Consider the following 16,495-nt stretch of genomic DNA (forward strand, 5'->3'; position numbering starts at 1 on the left):
ACTGGAGGCTTCCTGAACCTTCCAACACTCCATTTTCATTTGGCTCTATAATCATGAGTCATTCCCAATTCAATTTAGTCACATTAACAAAAACCTAAACTATTTTAATAAAGATTTCTTTTAGTTAGTTCTAATTCACTAAAATCAGCAGGTGACGTTGTTTTCCAGTGGAATACATGTCCTCTTCTAACGTGACAAGTCAATGGACACTCAGACTTGCTTCACAGGTGGCGTCCACTGCACAGGAAGAGGCCAGGCCTTCTCGCCAAGGTTTCAGTGCAAGGTTAGCAGGGGGACACAGCAGTAAATCACTGTAAAACGACTAAGGATTTAAACTGATATCTAATTATCCCAGGAAAGAAGCGTCCATATAAAAGAGAGGTTTACATCTTTCTACAATATTGTAGAGACTCTGAATTTTTACAACTTTGTTCTTTCAAGTCTAAAAACACATCTATAACATTATTAAGATTACTGAAAATGGCTAGAGTTCTTACTCAATAACTCCTCCAATAACTTCTATTCAATAACTGAATAATTTACCAAGACACTGAATATAAGCAGACTTCTAAGAACACAGAAGATATGCATCAGGCCTAAGCTCACAAGATTTGATTAATTCTGGGCAAAGCACTTATTTCTCTCAGTCTTATTTTTCTTCCTTCCTGTTTGTACTCATTTAGTTTGTCAACGTCCACAAAAACCCCTGGCCAGGGGTACTCCACGTGAAAACAAGGCCGTGTGGCAGGGATTCCATTGCTCTCTGAAAAGCTAACAGATCAACCAAAAGCCAAGGGTCAAAGATTGAGGGTCTTTGGGATTGTCTCAGGCGGAAGACTATCACACCTTATTTAAGCACCATGCTCCCAACAACTCTTTCTCACCCGGAGGGCTGTGAGAAATAAAGGAGAACAAAAGTCATCTGCTGTGATTGCTGGCTATCACCCAGGAGGAGACTTGGGGACTTTGGTGAAGACAGGATGGAAGAGCCCAACTGAGTCGAGCACGCAGGCTGACTGGAAGACTGGCTCACAGGGGATCCCAGTGGGGGGATGTTTAGCCTCAGGTCAGTTGGAGGGTATGCTAAGCCAAAATTCCAAATGGAGAGTGTAGTGTAATGCCAGCAGTCTATACCGTATCTATAAGGAGTACGGCTCACCCGATTAGAACAGGAAGCCTCATTGATGGGCTTTCTCACAGCCTGTTTTCATCACAGCGCTAATATTTCTGAACCCTTAATAAACGGCACGGCCATATAGAGGATGTGTGACAAATCCACAGTTTTGGTCTTGTCTGACCCAACCACCATCCTATCGTTAAAAGCTAAGATTAGGATTTGCACCAGGGATAAGTCTTGAGAAAAAGTTTTAGGAGAATTCAAGGTGTGGCTTTCTATTGGTCAAAAAGACTAGACATTAATTTTCAAGCCAAGATCTTCCCAGATCTTCCCCTGCTTTTCGTGTTTCAAAGCTTACTTTATTTTCTCTTTTACCCCATGCTGCACTTCCCCATGTTTCACAATGCAAATCGCACACATGTAGAAAGTCATGCAGATGGATTATTTTACCTTTGCCTGTGCCTACATCAGGTGGGAGAATACCAGCTTTAACGAAGGGAAACAGAAACAGGACACTGTATCGTTAGATGCAACACACCCAGCAGCATGTACAGCTATATCCAAACACTTATTAAAAGGCTAAAGCATGCAAGAAGGATGAAGTGCACCCGATCAGGGACAGGGGACAAAGACAGGTCGGCGTCCCCAACCTTACCCAGTAATCAAATCCACACATGACTTAAGGTGCACTATTCACACTTGCCTATTACGTAAGAAGGCTTAGGACATTTCAAACCATTTTTTGGGTAGAAACGTCAATTTCTTAGGCTATGGAAGGTCATCAAATGAATAATCTTTAAGCAAATCTATAATTTGGAGACATGCAAAATCTTTTACAATATTTTTGATTATTTTCATTGAATCTAAAGTTTTTCAAAATTATTTTTAAAAATATGAAAGGAAGTGTGAATTTCTTTTCTGGATACTTTAAGGGGGGCTCTTTTGCTTTCTCTGTACCAGATGGCATACCAAAAGACAAAGTTCCATGCTCAAATACAAAGGAAATGTACTGTTTAATAACTGGTTCAATTTTCTTGCTAGAAAACCTAAATCAATATGTGGATCAGCAAATTATTTTCCAATGAATTAAGACCAGAACTAGAATTACATATATTTATTTGCGTATAGGTATGTATGTGTGTGCGCATATATACGTGTATTAAATGTATGTGTATGTGTATATGCGTGTATGTGTATATAGATATATTACTTGTAGATAGGAAAAAACATTGCCTTGAACTTCAAATTTGTGTGGCAACATACCATAATTTCCCACGCTCACCTCAATATTTTAACATGTTTAAAAATTTCCTATAGACTTGGAAAACAAATATCAAATTGTTATTCTAATATGAATTGAATAATTGATTATATATATATACATATATCAGAATGAGAAATTACAAACAAGCGTTTGTATTAATTGGGTAAGATGGACACTCCATGGTAGGAAGGAAAGAGAAAGCATAAACTGAGGTTAAGGATTTTGTCTTAGAAAACTTAGAGTTACATGGATTTTATACATACCCATCTTACCTTCATCCACAGTTGTTACTGCTTCCTCTGTTATCTGACTTCCTGATCCTGCTGACGTTTGTGCATAGAAATAAAACTTATACCGAGTGCTGAAATTTAAATTTTTTAAAGTCCAGCGTGTCTTGTTGGCAGGAATTTTCAAATCTACCACGGGGCCTAATTCATGTGTGCTGTTAACTGTCAACAAGAAATCATAAACAAGTGCATTCCCCATTAATTGCTACAAGAGCACTATTACAAATAAACGTGTCAATCAAAAATGTTAAAACAAGATTACGTTGGCTCTAAAGAAGTAACCAGTTTGTATTTTAAGATACCAGTGAAGTTTTTCCCTTTTCGAGACCATATTTCCCCTTTCCCTCCTCCCAATAACTTACTGGGCTGATATCTGAGGGTGTATTCAGTCAAAATGCCATTCGGGTGGCTCGGTGGGTCCCATTCCAAAGTGAGCGAGTCTAGCGTCGGATTGACAATCTTCAGAGAGGACGGAGCACTGGGGACTGACATGAGAACAGGCAGTCAGCACAAAGGTTTCCGAACCTTTCAAAATGTATTAAAATGACATATTTCACCACACGCACACAATTCATCAAGGTTTTTGTTTTCTTTAACTCTTCCTTGCTCCTGATTCAGCTGAAAATGCATTCATAGAAACCTGTGACGGGTATCCGTTTAGCCAATCTCTTCCTCTTTTCCTCACTATTTCCATTTATATTCATTAAAACCATCCTCTCAAAATACATAAAGACTTTGCCTTTACATGGACCCAAACCAATGAGACAGTATTTATTTGTTTCATGAATGGCGTCTAAGTAAAAGCACATCAGTGACTAAGAGAAACTATTCTAACCAGACCTCTGAGTAGAAGCAGCTGTGTCCTGGGCTATTAAGGGCTGTTTTTCCCAACAAACCAGGTGTCTCCGAACAGTCAGAGTACCCTGCCTGCTGGGCTCTGGGCGTGAGCCAGCCTGCCCAGGTGCAGAGGAGTTCTTATTCAGAGAGCTGACAGACAGATGCCGAGGATCTCGTGACGATGCACAAAAGCCCCCAAGCCCGAGTGCTGGCCAGCCCTGCTCTGGGGAAGGCCTGCAGGGTGTCAGGTTCTCGGTGGCAGGGGCTGGCAAGCCAGCAGAGGAAGCACGCCCAGTCCTCTCTCACTCACTTCCTCAGGAGGATGATGGATGGCTCTCCCTCATGATGGTTACCTCCTCTACCCTACCCCCCATGTTCCCTGGACCCATTAATGGCACCAGTGCCCCTCCTGTCACTCCAGCCAGAAACCAGAGTTGTTGTTAGTGCCATCCAGTGAATTCCGGCTCCTAGTGGCCTACTGTAGCCCACAGCTCAATGCTGCTTGGTCTTTTTTAACCGTCCTCTCACCTTCCAGTGCTACATCAGACAATGCTTCGCTGCTACTCATAGGGTTTTTCATAGCCAGTTATTTTTCATAAGGGGGTGGCCTGGTCCTACTCTGTCAGCATCGCAGCAAAAGGCACCTGCCACAGTATGACAACTGAGTGATGGGAGGTATGGTTCCCTGACTGGGAAAGGAACCCGGGTCAGGGCAGCAAGAGCTCTGACTCTTAACTGCTAGACCCCCAGGGCTGGCCAGAAACCAGGTAGGCAACCTGAATTTCTCCCTCTGCTTCATTACCACCATCTCTTGGGACGCTACATCCTGTCAATCCAGCTTGTTCATCTCAACTATATCCATTCCTTCCCCTCCTCTCTGCCACCACCCCACTTCAGGCCCTAATGGCCTTTACCTGGGCCTAGAACACTCCTGGCACATAATTCTAACCTTCCCCAAAACCAATAACTGGTTCCTAACTTTTGGAGATCACAGACCCCTTTGAGAATCTGATGACAGCCATAAACTCTCCCCAGAAAAATACAGACATTTTGCATACAGTATTAGGGGTTCATGGTGCTCCTTAAACCTATTCACTGACCCCCTAAGAGACTATAGTCCCCAGCTTAAGAGCCTCTGGCTTATAGGTTAATATCCATAGCACCTAAGATCATCCATGCTATGGGTCCTCCCTAGCTGGGCTGATCTTTCTCTCTTTTCTCACCATTCCTGGCTACACAACTTGCAGTTCCCTGCAGGAGCCATGCTGTTTCATACCTTTGTGTCTTCAGACATTCTACTTCCTCTCTCCTTTATCCTTTAATCGCCTGGTCATCTCTTCCAGGACACCTTCCCCTGACCTATCAAAAGGATCATGTGGGGTCTCACTAGTGAAAGCCTTAAGTGGAAGGAGACCCTAACCTCTAAGGAGCCATGGGAATGAGGACAAGCAATTGTAATGAGATGGGAGTTGGGGCACAGGATGACTCAGGGGCTGTAGGGCAGCTGCCAACATCATGAGCTCTCAGACAGGAGCCAGAACAGGTTCTGTCTGTGAACTGCTTTTATCTAAAAGACCTAAGGAATCCACAGAAGCTTTCTGGCTCATTTTCAGTACTGGCTTGAGGCAAAATTCAATTTAGGTGAAGCCCATTTAGTAGTGCCTTTTCAAATCCCTATCTTTCTTTCTCCGTGGCCCCTTCTCCCTCATCCACTAGGCTCCCATGTCCCTGTGCCCACACCCCTCCTGGCCCAGCTCCTATCAATACATCAACGTATACTTGGTCCTCGCTTCCCCCTCCCCTTGCAATGGCCCAGACTTGCAATGACCTTTCCCTTCTCTCCCCAACCCGTTTTGTCAAGACTTCCAACCGTCTAACTCAGCTCGACGTTAGCATAAACCACGTAGGTGCACTGAGAAAGAAGAAAACCACAATGTAGAGAATTATTTTCCTTTCCAGATGTTTTCTTAGGTCATCACATTCATTCTCATGCTTTCCGGATGAGGTAATTGAAGGCTAGAGAAGTTAGATAACTTGCTTCAGGTCAGAAAGTGAATGACCCAAATAAGCATCAAATTGGCAAGGTTTCTGACAGTGTGACTAAGTGTGGAGAAAAATTTTAAGTCAAGAGAGAGGGGGTTTTAGGGCAGCATATTGTGTTCTGGAGCCTTCCACACACCCTCAGGCCATACATGAGCTGACAGTTTGCCAGCTTTGTGTGTGTGGTGTTCAACCATGGGAAAATCACATCTGGCTTCCAGAATATACTTTATTTGGGAGCCCTTTTGTCATGCAAAGCCTCTCAGGATGGGCCCTGTGTTCCCAGGATCTCAGAGACATGCCCACCCCATACCTCCTTCCGGAGTGTTAAAGACTCTGTCGGAGCTGGCCGGGCCCTCCCCTTTGCCATTGACCACGCGGACGTTCAGGGTGTAGTGGCTGAAGGGCTCTAGCCCAGGCAGCATGCCGTGAGTCTTGCTGCCCTGGAAAGTGAGGATCTTTTTCTCGATGTGGCGTCTGTTTCTTTTAGGTGAAGTCTGTGCCTTCCAGTAGTAGATCTGAAACAGCAAGAGGAAAAGTCAGGGACGTACCAGGGAGCAAACAAGATTCCTCACGCTCATAAATTGAAGTTTTATTATTTTATTTTATTTTTTTGCAGAAAATTCCCTTGGTGCATTTTAGAAGAAAGCTACTGGCGAAACTGACAGATAATTGATTCTAAGGCAAGAGAGCAAAAGCCCACAGATAATGAGGGGAATTAAGAATAGAAGAGGGAGCTGGGCTATACCATTTTGCAGGAGGAATATAAGTGAAATAAACAGCAAGACCCCCACACAGTTCTGTCTAGAACACAGGAAATGGAAGACAATAGGATGATTTAAGTGTCTTATTTATATAAAATGCTCTAAAAATAAAACTTACTGCCCAATATTTACATAATTTTCCAGAGTCAATACAACTTGTGGACAATAGGTCATTTAGTTTAATCCTAAAAACCAAAGTGAAGCTTTCATTATTATTTTTCCTAATGGTACAGATGAGCCCTGGGTTACTGAGGCTTACCCAAGGCCACAGGGCCATCAAGGCCACGGCAGACCCTCCACCCAAGTCTGGGGCTTTCTCACCAAGCCAAACTGCATCGCCTAATTAAAAGTCTTTATTTTTTTAAATTTAATTGTAGGCATAGATTTTGGAGAGATGAATAAGCCAAGTGTTGATTAACTTCCGTTAAAAATCCAGAATTGTAGTTTATTAAGTCCTTTTAGATGCTTCTTAGGAGTTTAAAGGCATTTTCAAGAGAAGTCAACCCATACACATTATCTGGCAACGTTAGAGAAAAAAAACAAGATTGAACACGATGCAGTGCACAAAGTGACCTCTAGGAGGCAGGGTTGACAAATCAAAGTAGTGAGTTGGGTGTAACAACCCAAAGTTCTTTGACAGTCTATCAATCAAAAATCTCTATGAATCAGTCTTTCTGTGCTTCCCAAGAACAAAGATAACTGCTGTTCATAAGACTGACCCAGTTGGGACTATATGATCTTGAATTATAATCTGAATTATTTAAAAAGCATCTACATGATTCTCAGGAGAATTTTGAACATTCAACACATGTGATCAGTATTGCTATAAACCTAGATGCATTCTGTTCTAGTTTTTTAAACATTAATTCTCCCTGTTTTGTGCATATGTTAATTGTTCAGTTGGCAGAATGTTAGATTATCTGGAAAAATGGAGAGAAGGTGTTTTTTCTCACTGGATGCAGCGAGATTTTGATTCAGCTCTAGATGTGGTCCGCCTGAGGCGATAAACCAGAGGAACTCTCAAGGCCTCCTCCGGCCAACAGAAGCGCATCTGGCATTCGCTGGTGGCCTGTTCCCAAGGGAAGAACACAAAAGGGTTCCCTTCACTTGCCCGGTAGCCTTGGAGGTGTCCTCGGATACTCTTCAGAGGTACTGGGTCCCAGTGCACCTCGGCTAAGGTGCTGTTCACCACATTCACACGCACATTCCCAGGGGCCACCATTGGGACTAGGGAAAGATCGAGAAGTGGGGTAGAAATATCGATGTTATTTTGAATTTCATGCAAAAATGTCAGTGTCTAGTAATTTTGGCTTGTGGTATGCCCCAGCCCTATTCTGTGAATTATCAAGGACTGAGAGATTTTCTCATCTCTGGTCATTTGACTTTGTGAGAATAACAACTCTTTAGAAAGTAATAACTTTTAACATTCAGAACCCATGTTCTACATAGCAAGCTGTTCAAATTCAGAAATGCTGAGCACAATAACTGCTGCCTCCCTCCATCCCTGTCTACGCACGTCTGGAAATGGCCTTGGCTTGTACCTCGATAAGTCTGTTCTGCTGGGGAAAAGTATAAAGAAAACAGCATCAGCCACTTACGGTCTTCTCCAGAATGTCCCATGACGACAGCTGGCTCTGGAGCGAACCCCACGTCATTCAGGGCCTGGACTTTTATCAGGTATGGGACAAAGGTTGGTGTGCCCGAGACAATATATTTAGATACGTTGGCCACAAGCACAGACGTCCATTCATCATCACCATCTTTCTGGCGCCAGCTAACTTTGTACTGAAGGCCTGGCCCATTAGATTCGAAGCCATTCAAGGGCTACGGGAAAAGCCAAATAATTAGAGCTTAAAAAACAGATCGACTGCACGAACTCTTACTGGAACAGCAAATTCAATTCCTAGACTCAAAGAAAATGAGCACTGAAACACTAAAATACAAGCTCTTAACAATTTTCTCCAGGGAGCTTTTACCTTTTTTTTCATTTGTGATGAGATTCGGAGCTCGTTTGGGGTCAACATTTCAAAGGGTGTTAGTTTCTATCTTGAAGAAGTGAATACCACATAAGCCTCTCAAACTCCGGCCCCACAGTCGGGGTATGTGACTTCAGACATTTCAGTTACGTAGTTTCCTTTTTATATTCCTATTTGCGTGACAGTACGTCATTGTCTACCTTACTTGGAGACTGAAACTTGTAAACTGTTTCTTTCTTTGTTAAAAAAAAAAGGTTGTCTTGTCATTTTATACTGTTTCTACATGTATGTCTGTACATAAGCATGTACAAATATGTATGCATATAAGTATGTACGCATGGATCTAAGTTTTAAAATTACACGAGTAAATATATGTTAATGTTCCAAGTCCAGAAAATACAGATAAGCCAAAACAGAAAAAAAAAAGAAGAAGCTGATTGCTGGCATTAACTTGGGACATATCTTCTAGATGGTTCTCTATGATGACGAGATTATTAGCTAGTATTTATTGAGCATATATATGTGCCAGGCACTGATCTAGTGGCTTAGATGTCTTAACTTCTCTAATCTTATGATGTTGGTTCTGTCATTATTCCCATCACACAGATACATAAGGGACACATTAAACAACTGGCTTAAAGTCGCACAGTTAGTAAGCGGCAAAGCTGAGGTTTGCACCCATTCATTTTGGCTCCAAGGATCAACCTTTGAACTACTACACAATATTTGTCTCCTAAATAAAGATATATAATATATATTTTCCCCAAAATGGGTGAAATGGAATTTTAACACGAGTATTATTTTAAAACAATTTTTTTTTCACTTTAAAATATACCAAGGAAAGTTGAAGTCTTCACACATAACTCACCTTCCACGTAATCACCAAATTATCAGGCTCTGATCCTAGTCCTTCCACAGCCGTGGGATTTTTATCTGGTTCTAGAAGGTAAGCAGCCACATACCTGTAAGTTTTGGTCTTTTTCAAATAGTGGAAAACTTCTCTATTTTATTTCCTATCACAGAAGTCCTGCGTTACCTGCGGCTTTAGTCAAATACTGCTCAGACGCCTCGCTGGGCAAGCTCCTCCCGAGACTGTTTACTGCCATCACTCGGAAGGAGTAGTTCACATAAGGTGACAGCTTCAGCTGGGCTGTGGTCTGCGTTCCGGAAACTTCTGTTTGGTGATGCCACAGCCCTGCCTCATGCATTGCGTCTTCATATTCAATGATGAATTCTGGGCACAACACACATACACAACAAACCCAAGGCAGTGAATTCAGTCACCCAACAGAGCAGTTGCTAGGATAACTAAACGGGCAATCTAACAAGAGTAGTCGAACATGAATTATTCCACTTTCAAGAAAAATGCCATTAGCATATTTTGATTTCAGAGGTCAATCACCATCCTCAATACTTAAGCACACCAAATAATATTTGGTATTCTTTCTCTAACATGCCGAGTTTAGTTACTTAAAACTGTTTAGAACTGATCCACCTATTCCTAGGAAAGTTTAAAAATATGAAAAGATGGCCCTTTTTTTTCATAATAGGAGAAAATAAATTAAACACAGTGAGATCCCATTTTCCACTAAACAGATTGGCAACAACCAAAGGTTTAACACACTTTGTTGACTCTGATGCAGGGAAAAAGCATTCTCACATTTTGTTTGTGGGAACTGCAAACTGGTACAACTTCTACGGAGAACGATTTAAAACATCTAATAATATTTAACTCAGATACCTTTTGATCGAGATTTATTGTGAATAAATATGTTCATGCATACGCTCAAAGACACATGAAAAAGAATCCACATCACAGCATTGTTTGCAATTGAAACAACCTAAATGAAAACATCCTAAATGTTCATAAATAGGATGCTGATTAAATGGATTACAGTACCTCCACACAATGGAATATTCGGCAGAGTAAAAAATGAATGGGGCTCCATATGTACTGAAACAGAGTATATCTTGTTAAGTGAAACCAAGCAGGGGACAGAAGAGTATGTGTTGGATACTAAACTTGCGTAAAAGTAAAAAGATTTACTCTGACATATACACATACATATACCCTTGAATGTACAAGTATCACCTCTCGGGATACACGCTGATAACACTGGTGTTGCCAGAGGAACTGGGAGTCAGGGGTGGGAGGAAGACTAACTTTTCACTGCATACCGTCTTGTCTCTCCTAAAATTTTGTGGTATGTACATGTTTTGCCCTTGTAAAAACTAGATATTGAGATATTCAATAATTGCCTACAGTGTGCCATGTACCATGACATCAATTATAGGTACAAAGATGAACTAGAAATATTATATGGGTTGCAGTGCTCTGAAGCTACATTAATTTGCTGGTGATCTTCAGTCTCATAAACTGAGGACTTTTGCATTCACTTCTGCAGTCTCATTTCTGGAGACCTCTCCCCTGGACTGCAGACTTGGACAGCTCCTTGCCTATCCAAGAACTCCACTTGCTTGTCTACTTCAGCATCTCGAACTGGGTATGACCAAGACTGACCCTGATCCTCCTCCCCAACTGGTAGTGACAACCCAGGTTAAAACCTCGAGGTCCTTCTTGGCTGCTCTCCTTCTTTCATACTCCCAACAGTCTGTTGGCTGTACCTTTAAAAAATATGCAGAATCTGACCATTTCTCAGCACCTCCAATCCTCTTAGCCTGTTCCAAGCGATCGCAATCTCTTAGGTGAATTATTGTACAACCTCCTAACTCAGAAGTTCCCAAACTTTCTCAGTTCATGGTGTACTGAGTGCCTCAGAATCTTTTTCATGGCTCCCTTAGGCCAAAAGACATACCTAACATTTCCATGTACGAAGCAGTTAGGTCCATGTAACTTAATAAATATTCATGTCTTAACTTAACACCTATTGGGCGCTGTAAAACTTCTCAAACCTTGTAAGCAGATTGGACATCACCTTCCTCATTTCCTGTTTCACACTGAGTTTCACATGGTACTTGCTTTTTATCCCAGCAAAAGCTTTGGAGAGATATGACGTTGGCATTATACGACACAGCAATATAGTATTGAAACTGCAAACTGCCTCAAGCTACTATTTCACATGGTGTCTGACAGATGTCACTGTGTTTATTAAATATCAAAATTTTAAAATCAAAACTTAAAAAATATCCTGACACGTCCCTGTGAGTTTTCTGAGGGTTCTACATGGTTCTTCAACGCACAGCTTGAGAACTCTGGTCCTGCCTGGTCTCCTTGCTTCTCTCGTTCTATAGACCACTTTCAACAGAACAGTCAGAGTGATCCATTAATCCATCCTCTGCGTAAATCCCTCCAACTACTTCCCAACCCTGACAGGCCTGCAAGGCCCTGGAGAGTTCACACCCCACCCCCAGCCACCAACTCTTTACCTCTTTGACCTTCTCTCCTACTTCACTTCCTTTTGTTCATTTCACTCCACCCACACTGACCTCCTAGCAGACATGACCGTGGCTTAGGGCCTTTGCTCCTTCCCTTGTTCTATCTGGAAAGTTCTTCCCCGAGATAATTGAATGGTTTGTTCACTATCTCCCTCCTCATGTCTTTATTGACATACTCAAATATTATCTTCTTAATGTGGCCTTTCCCAATCACTCCATTCATAATTATATTTCTGACCCCCATATTCTTTCATCTCCTTCTCCTGCTTTGTTTTTTGCATGGCCTAAACACACACCCTCCCAACCCCCACCATACACATACACACAACCATGTGTATACAGGTATATGTGTTTGAGTCTTCTAGGAAGCAGATGCTAAGACAGAATTAGAAATGCAGGAGTTTTATTTGAGGAAATGTCCCTGGAAGATGAAAGGAGGAGAAAGCAGGAGTAGGCGGGAAAGATCTTCAGACCATGATGCAGGTCTGACGTCTGTAAAAGGAGAGGGAGACGGGGAAGGAAGGAGGAGTGTGCATGAAAGGCCTCAGAATGCAGTATAGATAGTCTCGCCAGGTCAACGAGGAGCCCCAGAGTGAAGTTCTGTATGAGGGATGGCTGAGCTCTGGGTCGCTCCCTGGGCTCATCGCTGGAATCGCTCAGGAAGAGAGTGGCCTCATGTGAACACTGAATTAGATCCTCAGGGAAGGTGCCACAGACGCAGCCTGCTGTTAACATTCCTGGCAGCAGGTTCTCTCTTGAAGGGAGTAGTGTGTGTGTATGTGTGTATGAATACATATACATATTCATATATACATATAGACATGTGGGGGACTGGCATTGGCCACCCCAAAATACGTCTTTGGTGTGGGGATTATTTGGGGCTGGTTGCTTTGATAAACTGGGACGGGGAAGGAGGCTCTGAGAAGTAGAACTTGCTTGCCCTTTGTTAAGAAACATTTACATTGTAAAGGAGATCTCTATCTGTAAAGATATCTCCCTCTCTGTACTAGGAAGGGGATGACCTTATCTCTAGAAACTCCTATCAATACAGAATGCAAGGACTTAAATCTACATAATAATCTTATTCCTGTTTCTGGTAACCTCCTGTAACTGACTCCCCCCACCCCCAACATCCTTGCTTGCCTTTAGATGGATATGATATTTCAGGTGGGGGCTTCAGCCATTTTGGCGAGTTGCTCAGCTTGCCTGGGCCTCTCCCATGTATACATGTTATAAAGCCTTGTTTAATTTTCTCCTGCTATTCTGTCTCATGAGTTTTTAATTCGTTCTCCGGCCAGAAGAACCCAGAGAGGGTAGAGGAAATGTCTTCCTCCCCTACACACACATACACATATATAATGACGTTATACACAATAACATAATATATACTATTAATTTTATCTTCTGTCCTCAACTAAAATGTAAGCTCCTTACGGGCAGAGGTTTTTGACTTTTGTTTTAGCACAATGCCTGGTACATAACAGGCACTCAATAAATACGTGTTGCATGAATGAGTGAATGAATAAAAGAGTAGAAATGCCTTGAAATCTAATGGTATCCTGTTAACATAGGTAAAAAGAGTCTCCAAGCGTCCTCACCAGCTGAATGTGGCTAATGTATTGAATTAACTGGAAGACTCAGCATGAACGCATGAGTGTTCTGATCAAGGGCTGAAAACTCAATTGAGAAAAGAACGGCACTAAATAACACAAGACAGAGAGGAGGCTTTTGTTTAACTTCATTGGAAATATTCTGCTTGACCAGCAGGTGCAAGAAATCAACACACGCATCATTTCAGAATAATCCTGGCTAGTCATCAGAAAGGAATTTAGTCTTCCTACAGTATATACCTAAAGGTAATAATATATTACAGGCTTGTGTCCACTCTCTTAAGGATCTTTTTGGTTTAAAACTTCTAAGCTTATCTGTAGTCTAATTTTATGAAGCTCTTCCAGTATCCTTAGGGCATGGTTCCTCACCGGATTTTATTCCCTAGGCTTATGTCATCAAGGTGAAGAGCTGACATTGTTGAATGTACCACTTTGTAGCAGAGGCTAATGAGAAGAAAGACAACTGGACTGGAAGTTAACAGACCTGATGTCTACATGCAGTTCTGTTATCAACTGTGGGTTTGAAAAGTCACTTTACTCACCAAGTCTCAAGTTCCTAATACATGGACTGGGTGTTCCAGCACCTACTCCTCTCATCTTTTTCTCCCATATTAATGGGCAAAATGAGTAATTTACAATACATTTTCCTCCTGTGGCAGAAATTTAAGGTGATTTTATGGATCTTAAACACAAAATGATAGTGGATTTGCTTAATTAACATCGTTAGCAGTTAATTAGCATCCCATACCAGAAGCTGTAACCAGGAATAACTCCAGCTCTAAAGAGAAGAGAGCCATAAATAAATGTTTTTGTTCTGCTAGTAATGAAGCAGAGAATGCTAGCAAATCTCTCTGTGAGGAACTTCAATTGCACATGATAAAGTGCTTCAAAAACGGTCACTAAGTTTATCCACTGACACCACTTACTTGTAATGGGGCTATTGTTGTCATCGCCTGGGGTCCATGACAGCTGAACACTTTTGTCGAGTTGATCTGTCAATTCTAAGTCAAAGGGAGGATTCGGGACATCTGCAGACCAAACACACACATCATAGTTAACCATCCATCCTGAGGAGGTTCTCCTTGACTCACGATCTTATTTACAGAGGGAGCATCTTAAAGACACAGCACACTTAATGGTTAATGAGCATGCAAGTGAAACGAAACGCAAACAGCTGAGGTTGCTGGGAACGCAGAGCACAGCCAGGATAAGCCATCAATGAGTTCTGCTAGCTTCTTTTTCAAATGATGCTTAACTTCAAGTAACCAAAACCAGTGAAGGGGGCATGCATGGTTCACCAGCGCTCTCAGTGTGTGTCTGCTCGTAAACAGGAAGGAGCACAAATGGAAAAAATAATATGGGAGCTTCATTTGTAATAAATGAGAAATAGAGACTAGCATATGCTGCAAAACAAACACAGGCAATACATATTCTGTTTGAAGGAGACTCAAATGTTCTTTCTGAAACCTGCTAAATTACAGATTTGGGGGCTCCCGAAGAATATTGATATTTTTAAGGGAATTCTAAAATGGATGTTATGTAGGGAGCCCTCAGCATGTACACCTTATGCAGATGCTCAGTTCAATAGTCAACCAGGAGCGTGGGGAAGTGTGTCTACTCTCAGAGGACGCCAGGGTCCAGAGCCCTGTTGGGACGAAGGTGTCCCAGAAGCATGTCTGACTCTTCTGAGATCCAGAGAGTTAACGTGCCCCCTGGGCCTTTTCCTGACCTTGTTCCTGGGAGTCACTGTGGCTCTTGGGGGACCAGAGGCCATATAAAAATATAGGCCCTTCTCTCCTATCAGTAAAGAAGCAATAAACGTCTCCAAAGGACAGGTCTTCTGCATCGTAATTAATGATACCATGCAAAATCCAGCTGAGTTTATGCCACAAAATTAACTTTTGTATTTATATGCTGAATAAAGATGAGGGTTCTTTAATCAAAAAGATTTCTGGAAATAATTTCTGATTTATTTTCCAGACTCAGAAAATTTACACAATCTGGAAGTGCCCTCTTTTTGGTCTTTCTTCAGTGATTTATCTTTTGTTAACACACAGTGAGTCGGTTTTCTCTGATATAAAAGTCAAACACTGTTCTAAACATCCATTGCTTTCCTCTGTAAATTTCTTGAACATGGAACCCCAAAATGACATTTATTTTTCTGAAACAGCTTTTCATAGACTGAAATAAAAACCTAACTTATGAAGCGATATTTGAAATAGCTTCTTCATTCTGTAAAATATGGATGACAGCTTTTGAATAAAGCATTATGCTACTTTACAAGGAAATGAAATCAAAGAGGAACTTTTATCAAATGAAGTGACTTCACGGAAGACTTAGACACAAGTGGCAATATATTCAGCGGAAAGTTCGAGAGTAACAGTGAAGAAATGATTTATAGCAGTAAATGGGCACCCCAACAGAACATTTGACAGAGCCCTTTTCCTCCAAGAAACACAATGACGTGATATGGAAAAGAAAATAATTAATTTTTTTCTGCAAATGTGAACTGGTTTGACAGAAAATAGAGAAACAAGACTCATATTAGTTTACCGTAAATGGGAGCTGGAGTTGGAGTGGGAGCTAGAAAGGACATTAATATAGAGCATTTTAATCAAAATTAGTAATGGAAAGATATAAGATAGCATAAGAAGACAAAGACTGAACATGATTAAGATTATAAACTAAACCTTGTGCTGAGCTGTGAGACTTGGCATTGACAGACATGCAATAACAACCGAGGGGGAAAAACCCTTCGATTTTAAAGAAAAGTAGATTATTTTCCCCAATTTTCTTCTAAAAATATTGCTCACATGCATAACCACCATTTTATTCCAGTGCTACTGAAGAGTAAATTCATATTGAAACCATCGCCTCAAAGATATCTTTCAAAGAAGAAAAAGGTGAGTGTTTAACTCATCTGTAAAACTAAAACAAGCAAACATTTACTATTGACAATTTTTCCTTTCAGCCTAAAACAGGGCAGCCAGTTGTGCTGTGTGCGTTCTAGTTCTTACCGACAACCCTAAGCACAGCACTGGCAGAAACGGTGTCCAGAGTTGTGTTGGCCACACATGTGTAGGTCCCACCATCATCGTCACTTACATCGGTTACCACCAAATGGTCCTTGTCAACAGTGAACCTGTAAGTACAACACATTCAGAGCAGCTGAAATGGACATCCTACCACACCAGATGGTCGCTT

The 16,495-nt window shown here is 41.5% G+C and overlaps 1 protein-coding gene across 41 annotated transcripts in view; it reads right to left on the bottom strand.

Annotated features, from left to right (window-relative positions):
• The window catches only part of NRCAM (neuronal cell adhesion molecule), a 252,230-nt gene that overhangs the window by 21,624 nt on the left and 214,111 nt on the right, over positions 1-16,495 (bottom strand). For 14 of the 41 annotated variants that reach the window (XM_070265468.1, XM_070265454.1, XM_070265451.1 and 11 more), the window contains 11 exons: positions 16,309-16,433; positions 15,845-15,874; positions 14,218-14,319; positions 9,322-9,519; positions 9,154-9,224; positions 7,908-8,133; positions 7,421-7,536; positions 5,859-6,063; positions 3,031-3,153; positions 2,645-2,830; positions 1,568-1,603 (listed from right to left, as the gene is read on the bottom strand). In XM_070265468.1, the coding sequence (XP_070121569.1) occupies positions 1,568-1,603; positions 2,645-2,830; positions 3,031-3,153; positions 5,859-6,063; positions 7,421-7,536; positions 7,908-8,133; positions 9,154-9,224; positions 9,322-9,519; positions 14,218-14,319; positions 15,845-15,874; positions 16,309-16,433 (1,418 nt within the window). The remainder of the gene's footprint in view (positions 1-1,567; positions 1,604-2,644; positions 2,831-3,030; positions 3,154-5,858; positions 6,064-7,420; positions 7,537-7,907; positions 8,134-9,153; positions 9,225-9,321; positions 9,520-14,217; positions 14,320-15,844; positions 15,875-16,308; positions 16,434-16,495) is intronic. The other 27 variants (XM_070265482.1, XM_023638923.2, XM_070265487.1 and 24 more) reach the window with 6 other exon arrangements.

The sequence above is a fragment of the Equus caballus genome, chromosome 4 (genome assembly GCF_041296265.1).
Source record: "Equus caballus isolate H_3958 breed thoroughbred chromosome 4, TB-T2T, whole genome shotgun sequence".
NCBI classification, from domain to species: domain Eukaryota; kingdom Metazoa; phylum Chordata; class Mammalia; order Perissodactyla; family Equidae; genus Equus; species Equus caballus.